Source organism: Seriola aureovittata, chromosome 3, assembly GCF_021018895.1.
Source record: "Seriola aureovittata isolate HTS-2021-v1 ecotype China chromosome 3, ASM2101889v1, whole genome shotgun sequence".
NCBI classification, from domain to species: Eukaryota; Metazoa; Chordata; class Actinopteri; order Carangiformes; family Carangidae; genus Seriola; species Seriola aureovittata.
This window is the reverse complement of record NC_079366.1, coordinates 21,443,271-21,465,093: the sequence shown is the minus strand read 5'-3', so window position 1 is coordinate 21,465,093 and position 21,823 is coordinate 21,443,271. Positions and strand designations below refer to the sequence as shown.

General features: G+C 32.8%; 1 protein-coding gene across 2 annotated transcripts; it reads right to left on the bottom strand.

Moving 5' to 3' along the window:
• Positions 1 to 28: 28 nt before the first annotated feature.
• Positions 29 to 7,875, bottom strand: znf330 (zinc finger protein 330). Of its 2 annotated transcripts, none has more exons than XM_056371182.1 (10): positions 7,801 to 7,875; positions 7,249 to 7,425; positions 7,127 to 7,146; positions 6,948 to 7,018; positions 5,724 to 5,800; positions 4,745 to 4,871; positions 4,553 to 4,657; positions 4,384 to 4,430; positions 2,933 to 3,050; positions 29 to 1,712 (listed from the first exon to the last, which is right to left on the bottom strand). In XM_056371182.1, exons 2-10 carry the CDS (start codon positions 7,366 to 7,368, stop codon positions 1,429 to 1,431), a joined length of 969 nt encoding a protein of 322 aa, XP_056227157.1. In that variant the 5' UTR covers positions 7,369 to 7,425; positions 7,801 to 7,875; the 3' UTR covers positions 29 to 1,428. The 2 variants fall into 2 exon arrangements, with proteins under 2 accessions (XP_056227157.1, XP_056227158.1); XM_056371183.1 differs by having other exon boundaries at positions 7,249 to 7,445; positions 7,801 to 7,822.
• Between the last annotated feature and the right edge of the window lie 13,948 nt (positions 7,876 to 21,823).

Sequence of the window (21,823 nt, the reverse complement as noted above, 5' to 3'; positions counted from 1 at the left end):
AGCCATCCAGTCATTTAAAAATGCTCAGTCAAAAGGAATTGTATTGTTTAATGGCATAGTTAACACAGGCACGTCTCAACAAATGCAGCTGATTACAAGGATCACGGTAACAATGCGAAGTTTATTCTGCAACCTTTGTGTTGTACTGAAGCAGAGTAAAACCACAGTAAGCTGCAGAGAAATAACAAAAGTTGTTACACATCATGATCATAACTTTTAATTTCACACTGTAAGCTGGGGCCAAATTACCAACCACACAGTGCTGCCAACAGCCCCAGAAGGCCCCATATCATCATGGGGAAGTTGGTATGTGGTGATTTCAACAACTGTACATTTGTTTGGGAATACACACCACTGAAGCACAATATGAACTCTGATAAGGTCCTCAAAAACTATTTAATGGTGAAGTTGGCAGTGTTGGGCAGTAATACAATTCTTAGTAACACATTACAATAATGTGATAACATTTTTACAGTAACAAGTGTAAGGGATAACAATTTGAAATTCAGTGCTACTTATCACAGTGACACTCCATTACTTTTACTGTAACATTTTGTTGGATTGTTTTTCCGTCTTATCGAGCAATAGATGGTGGGTTGATACCAGTTTGGCCTCTGCGTTAAGCTAGCACATGCTGGACAGAAATAATTAGATCTTATGATTAAAACATTAACGACATGTTTGCAGGATTTAATGGCATCTAGAGGTGAGGTTGCTGATTTCAACCAACTGAATACCCCTCCCTTTTCAAGCTTGTAGGAGAACCTATGGTGGCATAAAACACAAAAGGTGCTCTTTAGAGCCAGTGTTTGGTTTGTCCGCTCTGGGCTACTGCAGAAAAGTGGGCAGCGCAACATAGCAGGTGCCATGGAATAAGACCCACTCCCTATGTAGATAGGAAGGGTTCGTTCTAAGCGAACAAAAACACAATGATTCTAAGTTTCAGGTGACTGTTCACTAATGAAAACATAATTTTGAATATGATATTCCATTCCTGCCAATAGATCCCATAAATCCTGCACACTGGTCCATTGAAAGAACATTTTTAAGCAGAAACTTAAACTGGCGAAAAATGATACAGAAAAAAGCAGCTGCTCCAACTTCAGGGTGCATGTTCTCAGGAAAAACTGTGTTTACCAAATGACCACAAAAAGGAGTCAAAAGGTTTTTACAGCTAATTTGGGCCTCATGGCCTCCAACTGCATTAAAGCAGCAGTGGCTGTAACAACTGAAGGAAAAAATAAGTTGCCTCTAGAGCTGGGTATCGAAAACTCAATACTTTTTGGTACCAACTGTATGTGTCCATAGCATTTAGTCCTCAGTATTGAATCAGTGAGTCAGTTTCTAATTTTAAATCAAATCATTCAAATCATTTGGATCTATGGGACTGTGCGCTGCACCAACAGGCTCTCCAGTCTTTGTCTTAGTTCAGGCAGTAGTCCCGTCCAATTTGAGACCAGCCAGGGAATCAGCAGCCTTTTCCTCTTCACCCTCTTCCTCCTCCTCGTCATCATCATCTTCCTCTTCCTCCTCATCTTCATCCTCCTCCTCATACTCATCTTCCTCGTAGTCGTCATCCTCTCCGTAGTCATCCTGTTGGTCTCTGCCTCCAGATGCTAAGTTCTTCCAGTAGGAGTCATACCCCGATGCTCCGTCATAGTAATCGTCGTCATCATCAGCGCCAGCCTGGCGGCCAAATTTCAGCGTGCGAGCTGCAGAAGATACAACGACGTGAAAGTAGCTCTGGATTAATTTACTGGGATAGTGATAGAAAAGTCATGTAATATACATTTTAGAAAATCATGTTCAATAAAGAACCCATTTCTCCTGGTGGGTCTTTCCTTATCCAGGTAGCTGGAAATAACATTTGTCATTGCTGATACTGATAGTCTAACTTTTTAAATTTTGTTTCACATTATACAAATTGAGCATATTTTTTCATCAAGATGGTTTGAATAGTCTTTGAGGATTCTGTTCTGGTTCTTTTTAAAGATCATTTTATTTATTCATTTTATTTTATTTCATATATTTTTTAGTAAGGCAAATTTTTTGTAATACGTGTTTTTAATTATTGATTTTGTTATAGTGTGACTTAAACAAAATAAAATTAAATGAAATAAAAATGAAATGAGTACAACAAGACGAAATTACTGATTTAGAAGATGTGATTTTACAATGAACATGTGAAGCTCCTGAGTAACAGCTCACTATAGAAAGTATTTAAACTTAATCATACAAACTATTTAGCTTTTTTTCTTGTTTTGGCACTTATTTTAACTCTCGTATTGTGTGTACTATATCAGATAATAAAAATGTAAATATTGTAAAGCCCTTTGTGAGTAACTACAGCTATCACATTCATTATAGGATTTTCAACAAAGCTCTTTGAGATAGCACAGGGCTTTTGTCTGAGATTTTTAGTTAGTTTTATCTCAAACCCTGTCTCACTCTTAAATACAGATAACAGCCAAATGCCAGCGGATATCTGTGTTGCCAACAGATCTGTGATTTGGCACGTTTCACTGTGTATTGTTTACCGTCAAATTAATATTTCCAAGGTCTAGAATGACTCAATCAATTACATCACTTTGATTACACTGCAATTCTGAAATGTTGTCGCTGAAGACCAAATAAAACATAGTTTAAGTGTCGTTTGGTGAGATGAACGTCTTTTTGTTCATAACCAGTGAAAAATGTATCAATATCACAATAAACAGCAAGAAGTGAAATGAGGAAAATAAGTAAGTAAGACATTGTTTAAATGTTCAAGAATAGAAATTATGTGAAAAAGAGTCATTTCTCAAGAATGTCCCTGTCTTCACTCTCTGTTTCGTTTTTAAAATCATGATGAGGGAAGTTGGAACTTCCTCCAAATGGCAGCTTTACTGGAACAAAAAAAATTCAGTCTGATCAATATTTGTGTGATACTCACTGGACATGCTGAGGTCTTTGGTCTCCTGAGTCTCGTGGCCACACTTGGGACATGGTGGAGCTTTGCCCTTTTCTTGTTTAAAGACCTTACTCTTGGCGTGGTCATCACAGTAACAGGCCTGAGAGGACAGAGGTGAACTGAAGTTAAAAACAGGGATGAAGGGGTCTGATTCATTTCTGAAGCCAGTGTGTTATCTTCATATGGCCTTAATTCTGGTTTGAAATAATGTGAATGAGTTCCCATAACTGTTTTGGCTTGTTTAGATGTTGTTTCCACATTAGGTCATCCACCCATACTTAAACAAATAATAATTGTTCCTTTTCTCTCACATCTTTAACAGATCTCCTTGCCTGCCCCCAGTTTTCACAAAATATTTGCAGAACAAAAGTTATTCCATGTGCTTTCCCTGACATCTTCCATGCTGAGCAGCAGCACAGGGACCCTTACTCTTCGTCACATGCAAGTTTATTTTCACTTTTACTTTGCACTTACTATTTTATCCTGCAGCACCCATTTTATCCAATTGTATCCTTCTTCCTTTACTTGATGCACTATACATTTTAATGTAAAGAATATTGAATCGATGTGTAATTAAATGTGCTATCTCAGAAAAATAGCCTTTCCTTTTCCTTATTAATGTTATCTTAGGCTGTCTTGTCATTTCAACCACCTTTGTAGATAAAGCTGCAGTGTGATAATTTTAACCCTTAAACCCATGATACTTAAATGCCAGACATAACCAGCTTATTTTAACAGTTAAGAGATCAGATAGCAAATGTCAAACTAAACACTCCTCTAACCCAGTGAAGGAGGAAAAATTCCTCTGGCAGCAACATCAGCCTCATCTGAAGTCTGCAGCACTAGTCTCAATGACACGGTTCCTGTGCGTCAGGATTATTTCCCGTTACAGGGCAAACTGAAAGCAAATGAAAATGAAGAGGAAACTGTACTTGACTCTGCCTATTCAGTTGTGAATGTGTGTTGTTGTTGGTTTTAGAAACAATTGAGATGAGCTGATGAAAAAGGGTGTTACATAAAAATGCTTAGTGCAGCTTGAAGAGCAATTGAACATGTGAGTAAAAACTTTTTCCACAGTCAGTCTTCCTCCCTTGTGTTTTCCAAACTAAGGTTAGACTCTCAGTAGACAGTTTATTAGGAACCCCTAGATAAAACTAATGCAGTCTAATACAGCAGTCCTGAAATAAATCCTCCCTTCATGAATGTTAATGTTCAATTTGTGTTGAAACTGTTTTATAGAGGCGCTGATTCATTTTAATGGTCTTTTTGGAGGCTGCAGTTTGTGTTGCTGTTGAACTGTATTGTATTATATCGACAGATGTTTCTATTATTTTTTCCATCCCATTTATATAAATGAGGGTAGGCCAAATAAACACATTAGGTTTAGCTAGGTGTGCTTAACAAACTGCCACCTGAGTGGATGTTCCCCTCACCTTACAGCGCAGGCACGAGTGCTGTCCCAGTCTATTACAGGAAACACCTGTAGTGGAATCAGAAAAAGGTTTTCTCACCCTCAAGATATTATCCTCTAGAATATGTACACTTTACTTCCCCATTAACCACAAATGAATGAATATGTGAAAGGGAAAGTCAATGACTCACACTTGAATGTTTCTGCCTGAAGGATTTGGCAGCTTGCCTGGTGTTCAAACTGATCATCCTCACACAAGAAGTTTTGACAGAAGGAACAACGGAAAATTCTTCCTCCTATTCACAAAGTTAAAAGAGCCAGAGGGGATTTTTAATGTGACACTGATGCGAGCGTGTGAATTTCTATCAGGTCAGAAGTCTTACCGTGATCCCAGACACCACGCTCACACTCGATGCAGTCTGCATCAGTCAGGGGACATGCACAGGCGTGAGTGCTCAAACATTTCCTACCGTGGCACACCCAAGCTTCGCAGAAGTCACATACTGCCCCCTTATGATAAAGAAGAGAATTGAAAAAGGACAGAAATTTGAGAGTTTGAAACATTTTTTCCAAGGCCTCTGTGGAATCAATCGACCTTGTTAAAGTTAAATTAACTTAAGTTAAATTACAAAGCTTTGCACAAAGTTTTTAATTCATGCTAAATTATGAAGCAAAATGCAGAAGTAAGAATGTACTGATCACAGAGCATTGACCTGTCATTCATCACTTACTGTACATCCTGAACTTGTTTCATATCATTATTCTGCTGCACCATCTTTGGCACTATCTGATACTACTTAGTCAATGTGTTACTTCCACATCACTCACGGTCATTACTATTGCCGTAATTATTAGGTCCCGATTGCACTTACACAACACCGCAATACTATACAAACTGCATGACTGTGACATTGGCAAAGGGTGATTCCTCTCTACTGATTCACAACTTGAACAACGTTATGATGGGCATTAGTGACGAATACAATTAGCATGTTACTTGCACAATCTCATTCATGTGGTGTTTGCTCACTATATCGTATTTGCATTTCCACTGGACACTACATCTAGCAAGTCTGTATGATACTGTCAGATAAGTAGTCACTTTTAAGGTCACTTTTATTGTCTCCTATAAGGAATTTTGTCTTGGGTTAAAGAACTTGCTGCATGAAACACAGACATGACACAATAAAAATATACTTAATGAATAAAAGCACACTTGCAAAAACATTATCAACAAACCTAGTCTTAAATTGTTGCAATAACAACATGTCCCCATTAGGACGGAGAAGTGCGGATGGGTCACCGCACAAAGAGGCGTTCTTGCCATGTGAATATATCAGTTCAGAAATGTTGCAAACTTACCACCATGGCCATCCCAGTGCTGTGGATCCCAGGATGTTTGATGACACAGTCAGATGACTTCATGCACTTGGTTTTTCCTAACAACATAAACGTTTGAAATGTCATAGTTTAACAAGGAGTCCAAACCTATTTTAATGCCATTGTGGTGAATTCTGATTTTATTATAGCATCTTTCATATTATTGTGATGGTAAAAGTGTGTACATATGTGTTATGTAGTACATAACTGGTATGGACTAGTGTTTGCCAAAGATGCCACCACTGAGAGGCACTGAAATAGAATATCTTCAACATCTACACATAGTGCACATCAATTTTACACTTAAGGATCATCTTACTCATTGTGGTTGATACTACTCAGCCTGTGAATACATTGTACGATGTGTTCTTTTTCTCAGTTTGGACTTGAAGCTTCAAATTTATAACGGAGAGACATTACAAACTGGAGGCATGGCTACTGAAAGACATGGCCATGTACTGTACCCGAAAGGGAGGGTCTAACAGACTAGGTCAGGGTGCATTATGGGTGATAGGATCCAGAATTCTTCAAATTTGATCTGTTCCTACGGACTAAAAATCAAGATATCCTGACCTCTGCTGTAACAAATTTGACCATTCTTGTTTAAAGGAGATGTCTGGTGTTATTTGAAGGAGGAAATTAGCTACAGAGACCAAAACTGTTTTTTGTACCAGGCTGTAAACATATTTATTTCTGCTGTAAAGGTGGGTGTTTTAATATGGGAGTCTATGGGGACTGACTTGCTTTTGAAGCCAGCCTCAAGTGACCATTTGAGAAACTGCTGTTTTTGGCACACAAATGTTGGCTTAATTTTTCAGCCCAGGAGGCTGCTGCTCAGAAAAGACCAAAACTAACAATGAACCAATCAAAAACTATTAGCAGTGCATCAACGAGCCACACTGTTGCACTGACCGACATGTTCCCTCATTATGATGAACACAGGCACTGGAACCGTGCCACTGTAAACACTTACCAGAGCATCAGCTACTGAATTTGCTAAAAAAAAAAAATAGTGCCCAGCTGTCAAAAAAATAAAAAATGACTGAGCCTTTTTTTTTTTTTTAAATGAATGAATACATCTGTTTGTTTGTAAGAGTTTACATCTTCAGGAGGAATTATTGGACATGGGGTTGAGTGCAACAGATATCAGAAAGGGATTCACAATAACAGTAAGAGAAAACATCTATTAACACAGCAGTTACTCACCACACTGGGCGCAGACAGGCAGCTTCTGCACTGAGTTGCAGAAGTAGCAGAAAGCTCTGTTCTTCTGTTTTCTACCACGTGGCATTACAAAGAAAACATGTTTGTTAACCGGATGACCAGTGACAGTCTACTTGTTCTTGTATTTGAAAAGATGTTACATAGTAATTACAGTTACTGACCTCTGGCATTTGTCACAGTCCTACAAAACAGATCACAGTAAAGTTCAAAGATTAAGAAACAAGCTACAGTAGTACTTAGGATATAATACTTTAGCCTTGTGCATTGTGTGTTATCTACTTACCATGTTAGAGTTGCAGGGGTGTTTGGCCACATCAACATGTTCCCGGTTGGCTCGGCTCTGTTTCTCTCGCTCTTTACGACTCTCAGCCTTTTTCCGTGCACCGGTTTTCTTCTTCGGCATCTCTGGTTCCGCGGGCAGATGTTTACTGAGCTGACTGCAGTTTTCACTTCAGCTTACCTGCGGACACAGAACTCAACCTGATGGTGGACAGGCAACAAGCTAATCTGTGAACAATTCAGCTAACCGAGGACGACTTCAAGTTACTTTGCGTTTCTGTCATTTAGAAGTAAACACTGAGACCAGTCAGTGCAGTAGATCGCTAACATAAGTGCTGTTTAATGAGACTTTCACGACAAAGTGAGGAACATTTAATGACATGATGGTTAGCTGTTTAGTTACTAAACACGCAGAGTCACTTGGTGAGTAAACTAAACTGGCTTCAGAACGGTTTCTATATAATATTCACGCTTTCTAGCAGTTATATTAATGCTCCTTAATGTTACACCCAAGTGTCATAACAGATTTACGAGTCTCATATGGAGGATATATTACCGAAAGGATCAGCACTGCGCCAGCGAGTGGGTCCGATCTGAAAATCTGACCGACTGAAACACACTCCCGAGCAAATCGTTCCTATATTTCAGATTTAAGTCCCGTGCTCTGAAGCAGCTCTCAGCCAAACTTTTGCACTTATGCGTCTTCACTGTGTCATAACTACGAGTTACTCTTACGTTAATGGCTGATAAGCAATTCACTTTGTTTATGAATAAGTAACGATACCTTAATAAATATACCTTAAAGTTCTAAATGTTAATAAGTCATTAATAGAGGATAAAGAGAAAGAACCTGTACAGTCAGAGACATTCATCCAAAATGGGCTCACAACCTGTCAAATCAAACACTCTTCTTTCTGTAAATAACAGGTCATTGCTTATGAAATATTCTTTTTTCTTTTTTTTTACTTTAAGTCATTGTGGAAACTCACTAACCTTAAGTAGTCTATGCACTGTGAAGAGATGCCCGAGATCTACTGAGAATAGTTTCTATTTTAATCTATAAATATTTTTTCTGAACTTGACAGTGTAATAAATTTCACCATTTACTTGCAGGTTAAATTCTGCAACTATTTATGGGGGAGTTGGTGGATCCATCGTCTCTACTGAACAACTACATGTCTTACCCTAGTTGTGAGTATCATTAGTGACACTGGGCAAATTAACTTACCACTGTGCAAAATAACATGAAATTACATACAAAAATGACCACAAATGGTGTTTCCTGTTCCTGTTCCTGTTATTGTTGACCCCGCCCCTAATGTGTTGCGCTTGTGTCTCATTGTCTTCCCCAACTAGTGTATTTAGTCTGCGTGCTCCCTGTGTCCTGCGCCAGTTTATTTTTGTTCTTAGTATCAAATGTTCCAGCAGTCTCTCCGTGGTCTACCAAGTGTGTTTTTGACCGGTTTATTTTTTTGAATTTAAGACTTTAGCCATAGCCCTTTGAATTTATCTGCCTGTTCTGATTGATCACCCATGTTCTGACCTTGCCTTAATTAAAGACCCTGCCTTTGATCGCTGTCTGTGAGTCGTGCATTGTGAGTCCTTATACTGTGGTTCTGTCTCAAATTCCAACTTGAAGTGTATAAGCATCTGAAAGCGTCTCAGACCAATGAACCTGCATGGTCACTGGATTCACATCATAACTTCTGCTGGTTTCAGGTATCCGTCTGTAGAGGCCTAATGAAGGTTTTTATCAAATTTCAGAAAATGATGTACACAATTTCTCAAAACTGGTGCAAAGCACCTACAGTACTTACAGTAAGAATGAACTGTGATATATGAAAAGTGCAGACACATAAATGGAATCATGAAAAATTATTTTGTACTTCCATTTTAAAATGTAATTCTAAAGGTAAATATATTGTTTAATTGGCAAATTTAGTGATATTTACTATTTATTGCCGCTTGTATTGAATTTAAATAATAATTCAATTATGTAATTTATAATCCTTTTTGTTTTTTTAATGTATCAATAATACAAAAATAATTTTTTTCTTTGCTTTTGAGACAAAAACATCATGCATGTGGACAGTAGGGACATGTCCCTACCGATATTTTTGGAGAACAGAATTGCCCGTGCCAATATTTGGCTGATCTCGTTCGCACTATGTTTGGAGTGAAGTCATATTAGATCATTTCAGTGTGTCCTCCCAGAGGCTACGTCTCCAAGACAAATTTAGGCATGCTAGCATTTGATTGATTGAAAAGGCACAGGTTATCTGACGGCTGGTGTCTTGTGAGAATGTCACAGAGGTAACTAACATCACCACAAAAATGTCAACTGATGTTATTTAACCATATTAGCTAGCAGTCAGGTTGCTAGCAGGAGTAAACATAAAATGGTGGATGACAAAGTATGACTTTAATTTCTGTCGAAAAATCCCATGAAAATGTCATGATGAATACTGGGACATTGTTATGCCTTCTCACAGTGACAAGGTTCTGGTTTGAACCCCAGCCTGAGGCCTTTCTGTGTGAAGTTTGCATGTTTTCCCTTCGCCTGCGTAGGTTCTCTCCGAGTACTACAGCTTCCTCCATCATTCCAAAGATGTACATTAGGTTAATTGGCAACACCAACTGACTTTTCTCTGCTTTGCTACACTGTGAAGTTTTTATGCCTTACTATACTATGGTGTTTTTTATGACTTACTATACTATGACTTTTTATGCCTTACTATACTATGACGTTTTTGTGACTTACTATATTCTAACTTTTTATGCCAGACTAAACTATGACTTTTTATGCCTTACTATACTATGACGTTTTTGTGACTTACTATATTCTAACTTTTTATGCCAGACTAAACTATGACTTTTCATGGCATAATATACTATGACTTTTTTTTTTACATTACTATAATATGATGTTTTTATGAATTTTTTTTGCCTTACTGCACTTTGATGTTTTTATGCCTTACTATACTGTAAAGTTTTTGATGTTTTATGCCTTACTATACTATAACAGGTTGTTTTTGCTTTTTAGGCCTTACTGTACTATAAAGTTTTTTGACATTTGCATGCCTTGCTATACTATGACATTTTAAATCCTTACTATGAGATGATTTTTTTCAATGCATTTATGCCTTACTAGACTATGACATTTTTGTGCCTTACTATACTATGTCATTTTTATGACTTTTTATGCCTTACTATACTATGGCGTTTTATGCCTCACTATACTATGACATTTTTATGACGTTTTATGGCTTTCTATACTATGACATTTTCATGCCTCATTATACAATGATGTTTTTTGATGTTTTATGCCTTACTATATGACATTGTTATGCTTCACTATACTATGACATTATTGACTTTTTCATGCTTTAATATACAATGGCGATTTTTGACCTTTTTGTGCTTTACTATAGTATGACGTTTTTTAACGTTTTAATGCCTTACTATACTATGGTGTTTTTTGATGTTTTTATGCTTTATTATACTATGATATTTTTATGACTTTTTGTGACATACTCAAATATGACATTGTTATGACTTTCTACGGCTTACTATATTATGAAATTTTTATGCCTTACTATACTCTGTTTTTTGACCTTTTAATACTTTAATATACTATTACATTTTTTAATGTTTTTGTGCCTTACAATGCTATGCCGTTTTTTGACGTTTTTATGTCTTATTAAACTATGACATTTTTATGACTTTTTATGCCTTACTATAGTATGACGTTTTTTGATGTTGTTATACCTTACTATGCTATGCCATTTTTCGACATTTTTATACTTTACTATGATATGACGTTTTTTGAAATATTTGCAATACTATACTATGACGTTTTTTGACGTTTTCATGCCTTACTATACTATGACATTATAAGGCCTTAATATAGTAAGATTTTTTTCTACATTTTTATGCCTCACTATACTATGACATTTTTATGCCTTGTTATACTATGGCATTTTTATACCTTACTGAGATTTTTATGCTTTACTATAATATGACATATTTTGACGTATTTGCCATAATATACTATGACGTTTTTTGACCTTTTTTATCCTTAATTTACAATAACATTTTTAGGCCTTACTATAATCTGACATTTTTTATGGCATTTTTATGCTTTACAATAATATGACATTTTTATGACTTTTTATGGCTTACTAGACTATGACGTTTTTATACCTTACTATACTATGATGTTTTTTGATGTTTTTTTTGGTTTACTATACTTGGACATTTTTATGACTTTTTATGCTTCACTTTCCAAGGACATTTTCATGTCTCATTATACAATGACGTTTTCTGATATTTTTATACCTTACTTTACTATCACATTTTTATGCTTCACCATACTATGACGTTTTTGATTTTTTCTTGTATTACTATACAATGACTTTTTTGACCTTTTTATGCTTTACCATAGTATGGCGTTTGTTGATGTTTCAATACTTAACTATAATATGACGTTTTTTGACTTATTTGCCATACTATTCTATGTCGGATTTTTTGCCTTTTTTTGCCTTACTATACTATAACATTTTTAGGCCTTACTGTACTATGATGTTTTTTGACATTTTTATTCTTTACTATACAATGACATTTTTATGACTTTTTATGACTTACTCTAATATGACATTATTAAGACTTTTTATGCCTAACTATATTATGAGGTTTTTATGCCTTATTATACAATGACATTTTTATGACTTTTTATGTCTTGCTGTACTATGTCGTTTTTAAGACTTTTTATGCCTTAGTGTACCATGTCGTTTTTAGGACATTTTTAGGCCATACTGTAATGTTACATTCATTTGCATTTTTATGCCTGTTTTTACTATGACATTTTTATGCCTTAATATACTATGACATATTCTAACGATTTTGTGCCATACTATACTATTACATTCATTGGCATTTTTATGCCATACTATATAATGATGTTTTTTTGACATTTTTATGCCATACTATACTGTGACTTATTTGAACGATTTTATTCTATGGTATACTATGACATTTTTTCACATTTTCATGCCACAGTATATTATCACGTTTTTTTAAATTTAATGCCTTCTATACTAGGACTTTTAATAGGTAAGTATACTGTCAGAGATTTTTTGAGACATTATGATGGTGCAATGTTAAGAAGTCATGACTCAAGTACAGAACGATCAGGGTTCAATTCCTGAGCAAGACGATATAATGTGTGGAGTTTGCATGTCCTCCCTAAACTTGCAAGGTTTTCCAATACAATATCTTAGTATACTGTGACATTTTATGACACAACATACTAAGACATTTTCTGACATTTTTATGCAAGACTAGACTATGTTGTATTTATGACTTTTTATGCCTTATTATACTATGACGTTTTATGCCTTACTATAATATGATGTTTTTATGACTTTTTATGCCTTGCTATTCTATGACTTCTTATGCCTTACAATACTATTACATTTTATGCCTTACTATACTATGATATTTTTATGACTTTTTATGCCTTACTATACTATGACTATTCATGCCTTACTATACTATGACGTTTTTATGACTTTTTATGCCTTACAATACTATGACATTTTTTTTACTTTTTATGCCTTACTATACTATGATATTTTTTGACTTTTTACGCCTTACTATACTATGTCGTTTTTATGACTTTTTATGCCTTAGTATACTATGACGTATTTATTACTTTTTATGCCTTACTATAATATGACGTTTTATGCCTTGCTATGCTATGACTTTTTATGCCTTACTATACTATGACTTTTTATGCCTTACTATAATATGATATTTTAATTACTTTTTATGCCTTACTATACTATGGCGTTTTATGCCTTGCTATACTATGACGTTTTTATGACATTTTGTGCCTTACTATACTATGATATTTTCATTACTTTTTATGCCTTACTTTACTATGACGTTTTATGCCTTACTGTACTATGACATTTTTATGACTTTTTATGCCTTGCTATACAATGATATTTTATGATTTACTATACTATGTCGTTTTTATGACTTCTCATGCCTTACTATACTATAACGTTTTTATGACTTCTTATGCCTTACTATACTATGTAATTTTTATGACTTTTTATGCCTTCCTATAATATGACATTTTTATTACTTTTTATGCCTTACTATAGTATAACGTTTTTATGACTTTATATGCATTATTATACTATGACGTTTTTATGACTTTCTATGCCTTATTATAATATGACTTTTTATGCCTTACTATACTATGACTTTTTATGCCATACTATACTATGACTTTTTATGCCTTACTATACTGTCATTTTTATGACTTTTTATTCCTTACTATACTATGATATTTTTATAACTTTTTATGCCTTGTTATACTATGAATTTTTATGCCTTACTATAGTATGACATTTTTATGACTTTTTATGCCTTAGTATACTATGTCGTTTTTATGACCTTTTATGCCTTACTATTCTATGACTTCTTATGCCTTACTATACTATGTCGTTTTTATGACTTTTTATGCCATACTATATTATAACGTTTTTATGACTTTTATGCCACACTATATTATAACGTTTTTTTGACTTTTTATGCCTTACTATACTGTGTCGTTTTTATGACTTTTATTGCCTTAGTATACTATGACTTTTTATGCCTTACTATACTGTTACTTTTTATGCCTTACTATACGATGTCGTTTTTATGACTTTTTATGCCTTACTATACTATGATGTTTTTATTACTTTTTGTGCCTTACTATACTATGAATTTTTATGCCTTACTATACTATGACTTTTTATGCCTTACTATACGATGTCGTTTTTATGACTTTTTATGCCTTACTATACTATGACGTTTTATGCCTTACTATACTATGACGTTTTTATGACATTTTATGCCTTACTATACCATGACGTTTTCATGACTTTTTATGCCTTACTATACTATGACATTTTTATGACTTAATATACTATGACTTTTTATGCCTTACTATACTATGATATTTTATTACTTTTTATGCCTTAATATACTATGACATTTTATGACTTACTATACTATGACCTTTTTATTACTTTTTATACCTTGCTATACTATGTCGTTTTTATGACTTTTTATGCATTACTATACTATGACTATTTATGACATACTATACTATAACATTTTATGGCTTACTATACTATGACGTTTTCATGACTTTTTATGCCTTACTATAATATGACTATTTATGCCTTACTATACTATGTCGTTTTTATGACTTTTTATGCCTTACTATAATATGACTTTTCATGCCTTAATATACTATGACTTTTTATGACTTACTATACTTTGACGTTTTTATTTTTTTTTATGCCATACTATACAATGACATTTTATGCTTTACTATATCATGACGTTTTTATGACTTTTTATGCCTTACCATACTATGTAATTTTTAATACATTTTATGCCTTACTAAACTATGTCGCTTTTATGACTTTTCATGCCTTACTATACTATGTCGTTTTTATGACTTTTTATGCCTTACTTTAATATGAATTTTTATGCTCACTATATTATTGTTACGGTACGAACAAGGAGAGGCCAGGACCCAAATGCTGAGTACAAAAAAACTGTTCTTTATTCACCAAAGTAACAACAAAAAATCACCTTTAAAGGGAACAAAGTATCAAAACAGAAAAACAACAGAAAATCACCGTAATGGGAAAAAACATTCTATCAGGGAAAAACAACTGGAAATGTCCAGGAGCAAGCTGGTGGTGCAGTGGTTAGCGCTGTCGCCTCACAGCAAGAAGGTTCCGGGTTCGAGTCCCGGCTCGGCCGTGGGATCTTTCTGTGTGGAGTTTGCATGTTCTCCCCGTGCCAGTGTGGGTTCTGTCCGGGTACTCTGGCTTCCTCCCACAGTCCAAAGACATGCAAAATTGGGACTAGGCTAATGGGATTTTTCATGCCTTATTAAACTATGTTGTTTTTCTGACTTTTTATGCTTTACTATACTATGACGTTTTTATTACTTTTTATGCCTTAGTATACTTTGACTATTTATGCCTTACTATACTATGATGTTTTTATGACTTTTTATGCTTTAGTATACTTTGACTATTTATGCCTTACTATACTATGACGTTTTTATGATTTTTTATGCCTTACAATACTATCACTTTTTATGCCTTACTATACTATGACTATTTACGCCTTACTATACTATGACATTTTTATGACTATTTATGGCTTACTATACTATGACGTTTTTATGACGTTTTTATGCCTTACTATACTATGAAGTTTTAGTCTGTACTATACTATGTCCTTTTTATGGCTTTTTATGCCTTACTATACTATGACGTTTTCATGCCTTAATATACTATGACTTTTTATGACTTTTCATGTCTTACTATACTATGACGCTTTTATGACTTTTTATGCCTTGCTATACTATGATATTTTATGACTTACTATACTATGACGTTTTTATTACTTTTTATGCCTTACAATACTATGACTTTTCATGCCTTACTATACTATGACATTTTTATGACTTTTCATGCCTGACTATACTATGACGATTTTATCACTTTTTATGCCTCATTATACTATGACGTTTTTATTACTTTTTATGCCTTACAATACGATGACTTTTCATGCCTTACTATACTATGACGTTTTTAATACTTTTTATGCCTTACAATACGATGACTTTTTATGCCTTACTATACTATGACGTTTTTAATACTTTTTATGCCTTAGTATACTTTGACTATTTATGCCTTACTATACTATGACGTTTTTATGACTTTTTATGCCTTAGTATACTTTGACTATTTATGCCTTACTATACTATGACGTTTTTATGATTTTTTATGCCTTACAATACTATGACGTTTTTATGACTTTTTATGCCTTGCTATACTATGACGTTTTTATGACTTTTTATGTCTTACTATACTATGACGATTTTATCACTTTTTATGCCTTACTATACTATGACGATTTTATCACTTTTTATGCCTTACTATACTATGACGATTTTACCACTTTTTATGCCTTACTATACTATGATGTTTTTATGACTTTTTATGCCTTAGTATACCATGACGTTTTTATGACTTTTTGTGCCTTATTATACTATGACGTTTTTATTACTTTTTATGCCTTACAATACTATGACTTTTCATGCCTTACTATACTATGACGTTTTTATTACTTTTTATGCCTTACAATACTATGACTTTTCATGCCTTACTATACTATGACGTTTTTATGACTTTTTATGCCTTACTATACTATGACGTTTTTATGACTTTTTATGCCTTGCTATACTATGACGTTTTTATGACTTTTTATGCCTTACTATACTATGACGTTTTTATTACTTTTAATGCCTTAGTATACTTTGACTTTTTATGCCTTACTATACTATGACGTTTTTATGACTTTTTATGCCTTAGTATACTTTGACTATTTATGCCTTACTATACTATGACGTTTTTATCACTTTTTATGCCTTAATATACTATTACGATTTTATCACTTTTTATGCCTTACTATACTATGACGTTTTATGCCTTACTATACTATGACGTTTTTATTACTTTTTATGCCTTACAATACTATGACTTTTCATGCCTTACTATACTATGACGTTTTTATGACTTTTTATGCCTTACTATACTATGACGATTTTATCAGTTTTTATGCCTTACAATACCATGATTTTTCATGCCTTACTATACTATGACGATTTTATCACTTTTTATGCCTTACTTACTATGACGTTTTATGCCTTACTATACTATGACGTTTTTATGACTTTTTGTGCCTTATTATACTATGACGTTTTTATTACTTTTTATGCCTTACAATACTATGACTTTTCATGCCTTACTATACTATGACGTTTTTATGACTTTTTATGCCTTGCTATACAATGATATTTTATGACTTACTATACTATGACGTTTTTATTACTTTTTATGCCTTACAATACTATGACTTTTTATGCCTTACTATACTATGACTTTTTATGCCTTACTATACTATGACGTTTTTATGACTTTTTATGCCTTACTATACTATGACGTTTTTATGACTTTTTATGCCTTGCTATACTATGACGTTTTTATGACTTTTTATGCCTTACTTTACTATGACGTTTTATGCCTTACTATACTATGACGTTTTTATGACTTTTTGTGCCTTATTATACTATGACGTTTTTATTACTTTTTATGCCTTACAATACTATGACTTTTCATGCCTTACTATACTATGACTTTTTTATGACTTTTTATGCCTTGCTATATTATGACATTTTATGACTTACTATACTATGACGTTTTTATTACTTTTTATGCCTTACAATACTATGACTTTTCGTGCCTTACTATACTATGACGATTTTATGACTTTTTATGCCTTACTATACTATGACGTTTTTATGACTTTTTATGCCTTGCTATACTGTGACGTTTTTATGACTTTTTATGCCTTACTATACTATGTCGTTTTTATGACTTTTTATGCCTTAGTATACTTTGACTATTTATGCCTTACAATACTATGACTTTTTATGCCATAATATACTATGACGTTTTTATGACTTTTTATGCCTTACTATACTATGATGTTTTTCTGACTTTTTATGCCTTACTATACTATGACGTTTTTATGACTTTTTATGCCTTACTATACTATGACGTTTTTATGACTTTTTATGCCTTAGTATACTTTGACTATTTATGCCTTACTATACTATGACGTTTTTATGATTTTTTATGCCTTACAATACAATGACGTTTTTATGACTTTTTATGCCTTGCTATACTATGACGTTTTTATGACTTTTTATGCCTTACTATACTATGACGTTTTTATTACTTTTTATGCCTTACAATACTATGACTTTTCATGCCTTACTATACTATGACGTTTTTATGACTTTTTATGCCTTACTATACTATGACGTTTTTATGACTTTTTATGCCTTGCTATACTATGACGTTTTTATGACTTTTTATGCCTTACTATACTATGACGTTTTTATTACTTTTAATGCCTTAGTATACTTTGACTATTTATGCCTTACTATACTATGACGTTTTTATGACTTTTTATGCCTTAGTATACTTTGACTATTTATGCCTTACTATACTATGACGTTTTTATCACTTTTTATGCCTTACTATACTATTACGATTTTATCACTTTTTATGCCTTACTATACTATGACGTTTTATGCCTTACTATACTATGACGTTTTTATTACTTTTTATGCCTTACAATACTATGACTTTTCATGCCTTACTATACTATGACGTTTTTATGACTTTTTATGCCTTACTATACTATGACGATTTTATCAGTTTTTATGCCTTACAATACCATGATTTTTCATGCCTTACTATACTATGACGATTTTATCACTTTTTATGCCTTACTTTACTATGACGTTTTATGCCTTACTATACTATGACGTTTTTATGACTTTTTGTGCCTTATTATACTATGACGTTTTTATTACTTTTTATGCCTTACAATACTATGACTTTTCATGCCTTACTATACTATGACGTTTTTATGACTTTTTATGCCTTGCTATACAATGATATTTTATGACTTACTATACTATGACGTTTTTATTACTTTTTATGCCTTACAATACTATGACTTTTCATGCCTTACAATACTATGACGTTTTTATGACTTTTTATGCCTTACTATACTATGACTTTTTATGCCTTGCTATACTATGACGTTTTTATGACTATTTATGCCTTACTTTACTATGACGTTTTATGCCTTACTATACTATGACGTTTTTATGACTTTTTGTGCCTTATTATACTATGACGTTTTTATTACTTTTTATGCCTTACAATACTATGACTTTTCTTGTCTTACTATACTATGACTTTTTTATGACTTTTTTATGACTTTTTATGCCTTGCTATATTATGACATTTTATGACTTACTATACTATGACGTTTTTATTACTTTTTATGCCTTACAATACTATGACTTTTCGTGCCTTACTATACTATGACGATTTTATGACTTTTTATGCCTTACTATACTATGACGTTTTTATGACTTTTTATGCCTTACTATACTATGTCGTTTTTATGACTTTTTATGCCTTAGTATACTTTGACTATTTATGCCTTACAATACTATGACTTTTTATGCCATAATATACTATGACGTTTTTATGACTTTTTATGCCTTACTATACTATGACGTTTTTATGACTTTTTATGCCTTAGTATACTTTGACTATTTATGCCTTACAATACTATGACTTTTTATGCCATAATATACTATGTCGATTTTATCACTTTTTATGCCTTACTATACTATGACGATTTTATCACTTTTTATGCCTTACAATACTATGACTTTTCATGCCTTACTATACTATGACGTTTTTATGACTTTTTATGCCTTACTATACTATGACATTTTTATGACTTTTTATGCCTTGCTATACTATAACGTTTTTATGACTTTTTATGCCTTACTTTACTTTGACGTTTTATGCCTTACTATACTATGACGTTTTTATGACTTTTTGTGCCTTATTATACTATGACGTTTTTATTACCTTTAATGCCTTACAATACTATGACTTTTCATGCCTTACTATACTATGACGTTTTTATGACTTTTTATGCCGTACTATACTATGACGTTTTTATGACTTTTTATGCCTTGCTATACTATAACGTTTTTATGACTTTTTATGCCTTACTTTACTTTGACGTTTTATGCCTTACTATACTATGACGTTTTTATGACTTTTTGTGCCTTATTATACTATGACGTTTTTATTACTTTTAATGCCTTACAATACTATGACTTTTCATGCCTTACTATACTATGACTTTTTTATGATTTTTTATGCCTTGCTATATTATGACATTTTATGACTTACTATACTATGACGTTTTTATTACTTTTTATGCCTTACAATACTATGACTTTTCATGCCTTACTATACTATGACGATTTTATCACTTTTTATGCCTTACTATACTATGACGTTTTTATGACTTTTTATGCCTTGCTATACTATGACGTTTTTATGACTTTTTATGCCTTACTATACTATGTCGTTTTTATGACTTTTTATGCCTTAGTATACTTTGACTATTTATGCCTTACAATACTATGACTTTTTATGCCATAATATACTATGACGTTTTTATGACTTTTTATGCCTTACTATACTATGATGTTTTTCTGACTTTTTATGCCTTACTATACTATGACGTTTTTATGACTTTTTATGCCTTACTATACTATGACGTTTTTATGACTTTTTATGCCTTACTATACTATGACGTTTTTATGACTTTTTATGCCTTACTATACTATGTCGTTTTTATGACTTTTTATGCCTTAGTATACTTTGACTATTTATGCCTTACAATACTATGACTTTTTATGCCATAATATACTATGACGTTTTTATGACTTTTTATGCCTTACTATACTATGATGTTTTTCTGACTTTTTATGCCTTACTATACTATGACGTTTTTATGACTTTTTATGCCTTACTATACTATGACGTTTTTATGACTTTTTATGCCTTAGTATACTTTGACTATTTATGCCTTACAATACTATGACTTTTTATGCCATAATATACTATGACATATTTATGACTTTTTATGCCTTACAATACTATGACTTTTCATGCCTTATTAAACTATGTTGTTTTTCTGACTTTTTATGCCTTAGTATACTTTGACTATTTATGCCTTACTATACTATGACGTTTTTATGACTATTTAAGCCTTACTATACTATGACATTTTTATGACTATTTATGGCTTACTATACTATGACGTTTTTATAACGTTTTTATGCCTTACTATACTATGACGTTTTATTCTGTACTATACTATGTCCTTTTTATGACTTTTTATGCCTTACTATACTATGACGTTTTTATTACTTTTTATGCCTTACAATACTATGACTTTTCATGCCTTACTATACTATGACGTTTTTATGACTTTTTATGCCTTACTATACTTTGACGTTTTTATGACTTTTTATGCCTTGCTATACTATGACGTTTTTATGACTTTTTATGCCTTACTATACTATGTCGTTTTTATGACTTTTTATGCCTTAGTATACTTTGACTATTTATGCCTTACTATACTATGACGTTTTTATGACTTTTTATGCCTTAGTATACTATCACTTTTTATGCCTTACTATACTATGACTATTTACGCCTTACTATACTATGACATTTTTATGACTATTTATGGCTTACTATACTATGACGTTTTTATGACTTTTTATGCCTTAGTATACCATGACGTTTTTATGACTTTTCATGCCTTACTATACTATGACGTTTTTATTACTTTTTATGCCTTACAATACTATGACTTTTCATGCCTTACTATACTATGACGTTTTTATGACTTTTTATGCCTTACTATACTATGACGTTTTTATGACTTTTTATGCCTTGCTATACTATGATATTTTATGACTTACTATACTATGACGTTTTTATGACTTTTTATGCCTTACTTTACTATGACGT

Bases quoted from the DNA above. Each gene is read 5' to 3' on its own strand.
- znf330 (XM_056371182.1), bottom strand. From the start codon at position 7,368: ATGCCGAAGAAGAAAACCGGTGCACGGAAAAAGGCTGAGAGTCGTAAA. The intron at 4,658-4,744 runs GTAAGACTTCTG...CTTTGTGAATAG, and splicing joins GCGTGGTGTCTGGGATCACG to GAGGAAGAATTTTCCGTTGT. The intron at 1,713-2,932 runs GTGAGTATCACA...TATCTTCTGCAG, and splicing joins CAAAGACCTCAGCATGTCCA to CTCGCACGCTGAAATTTGGC.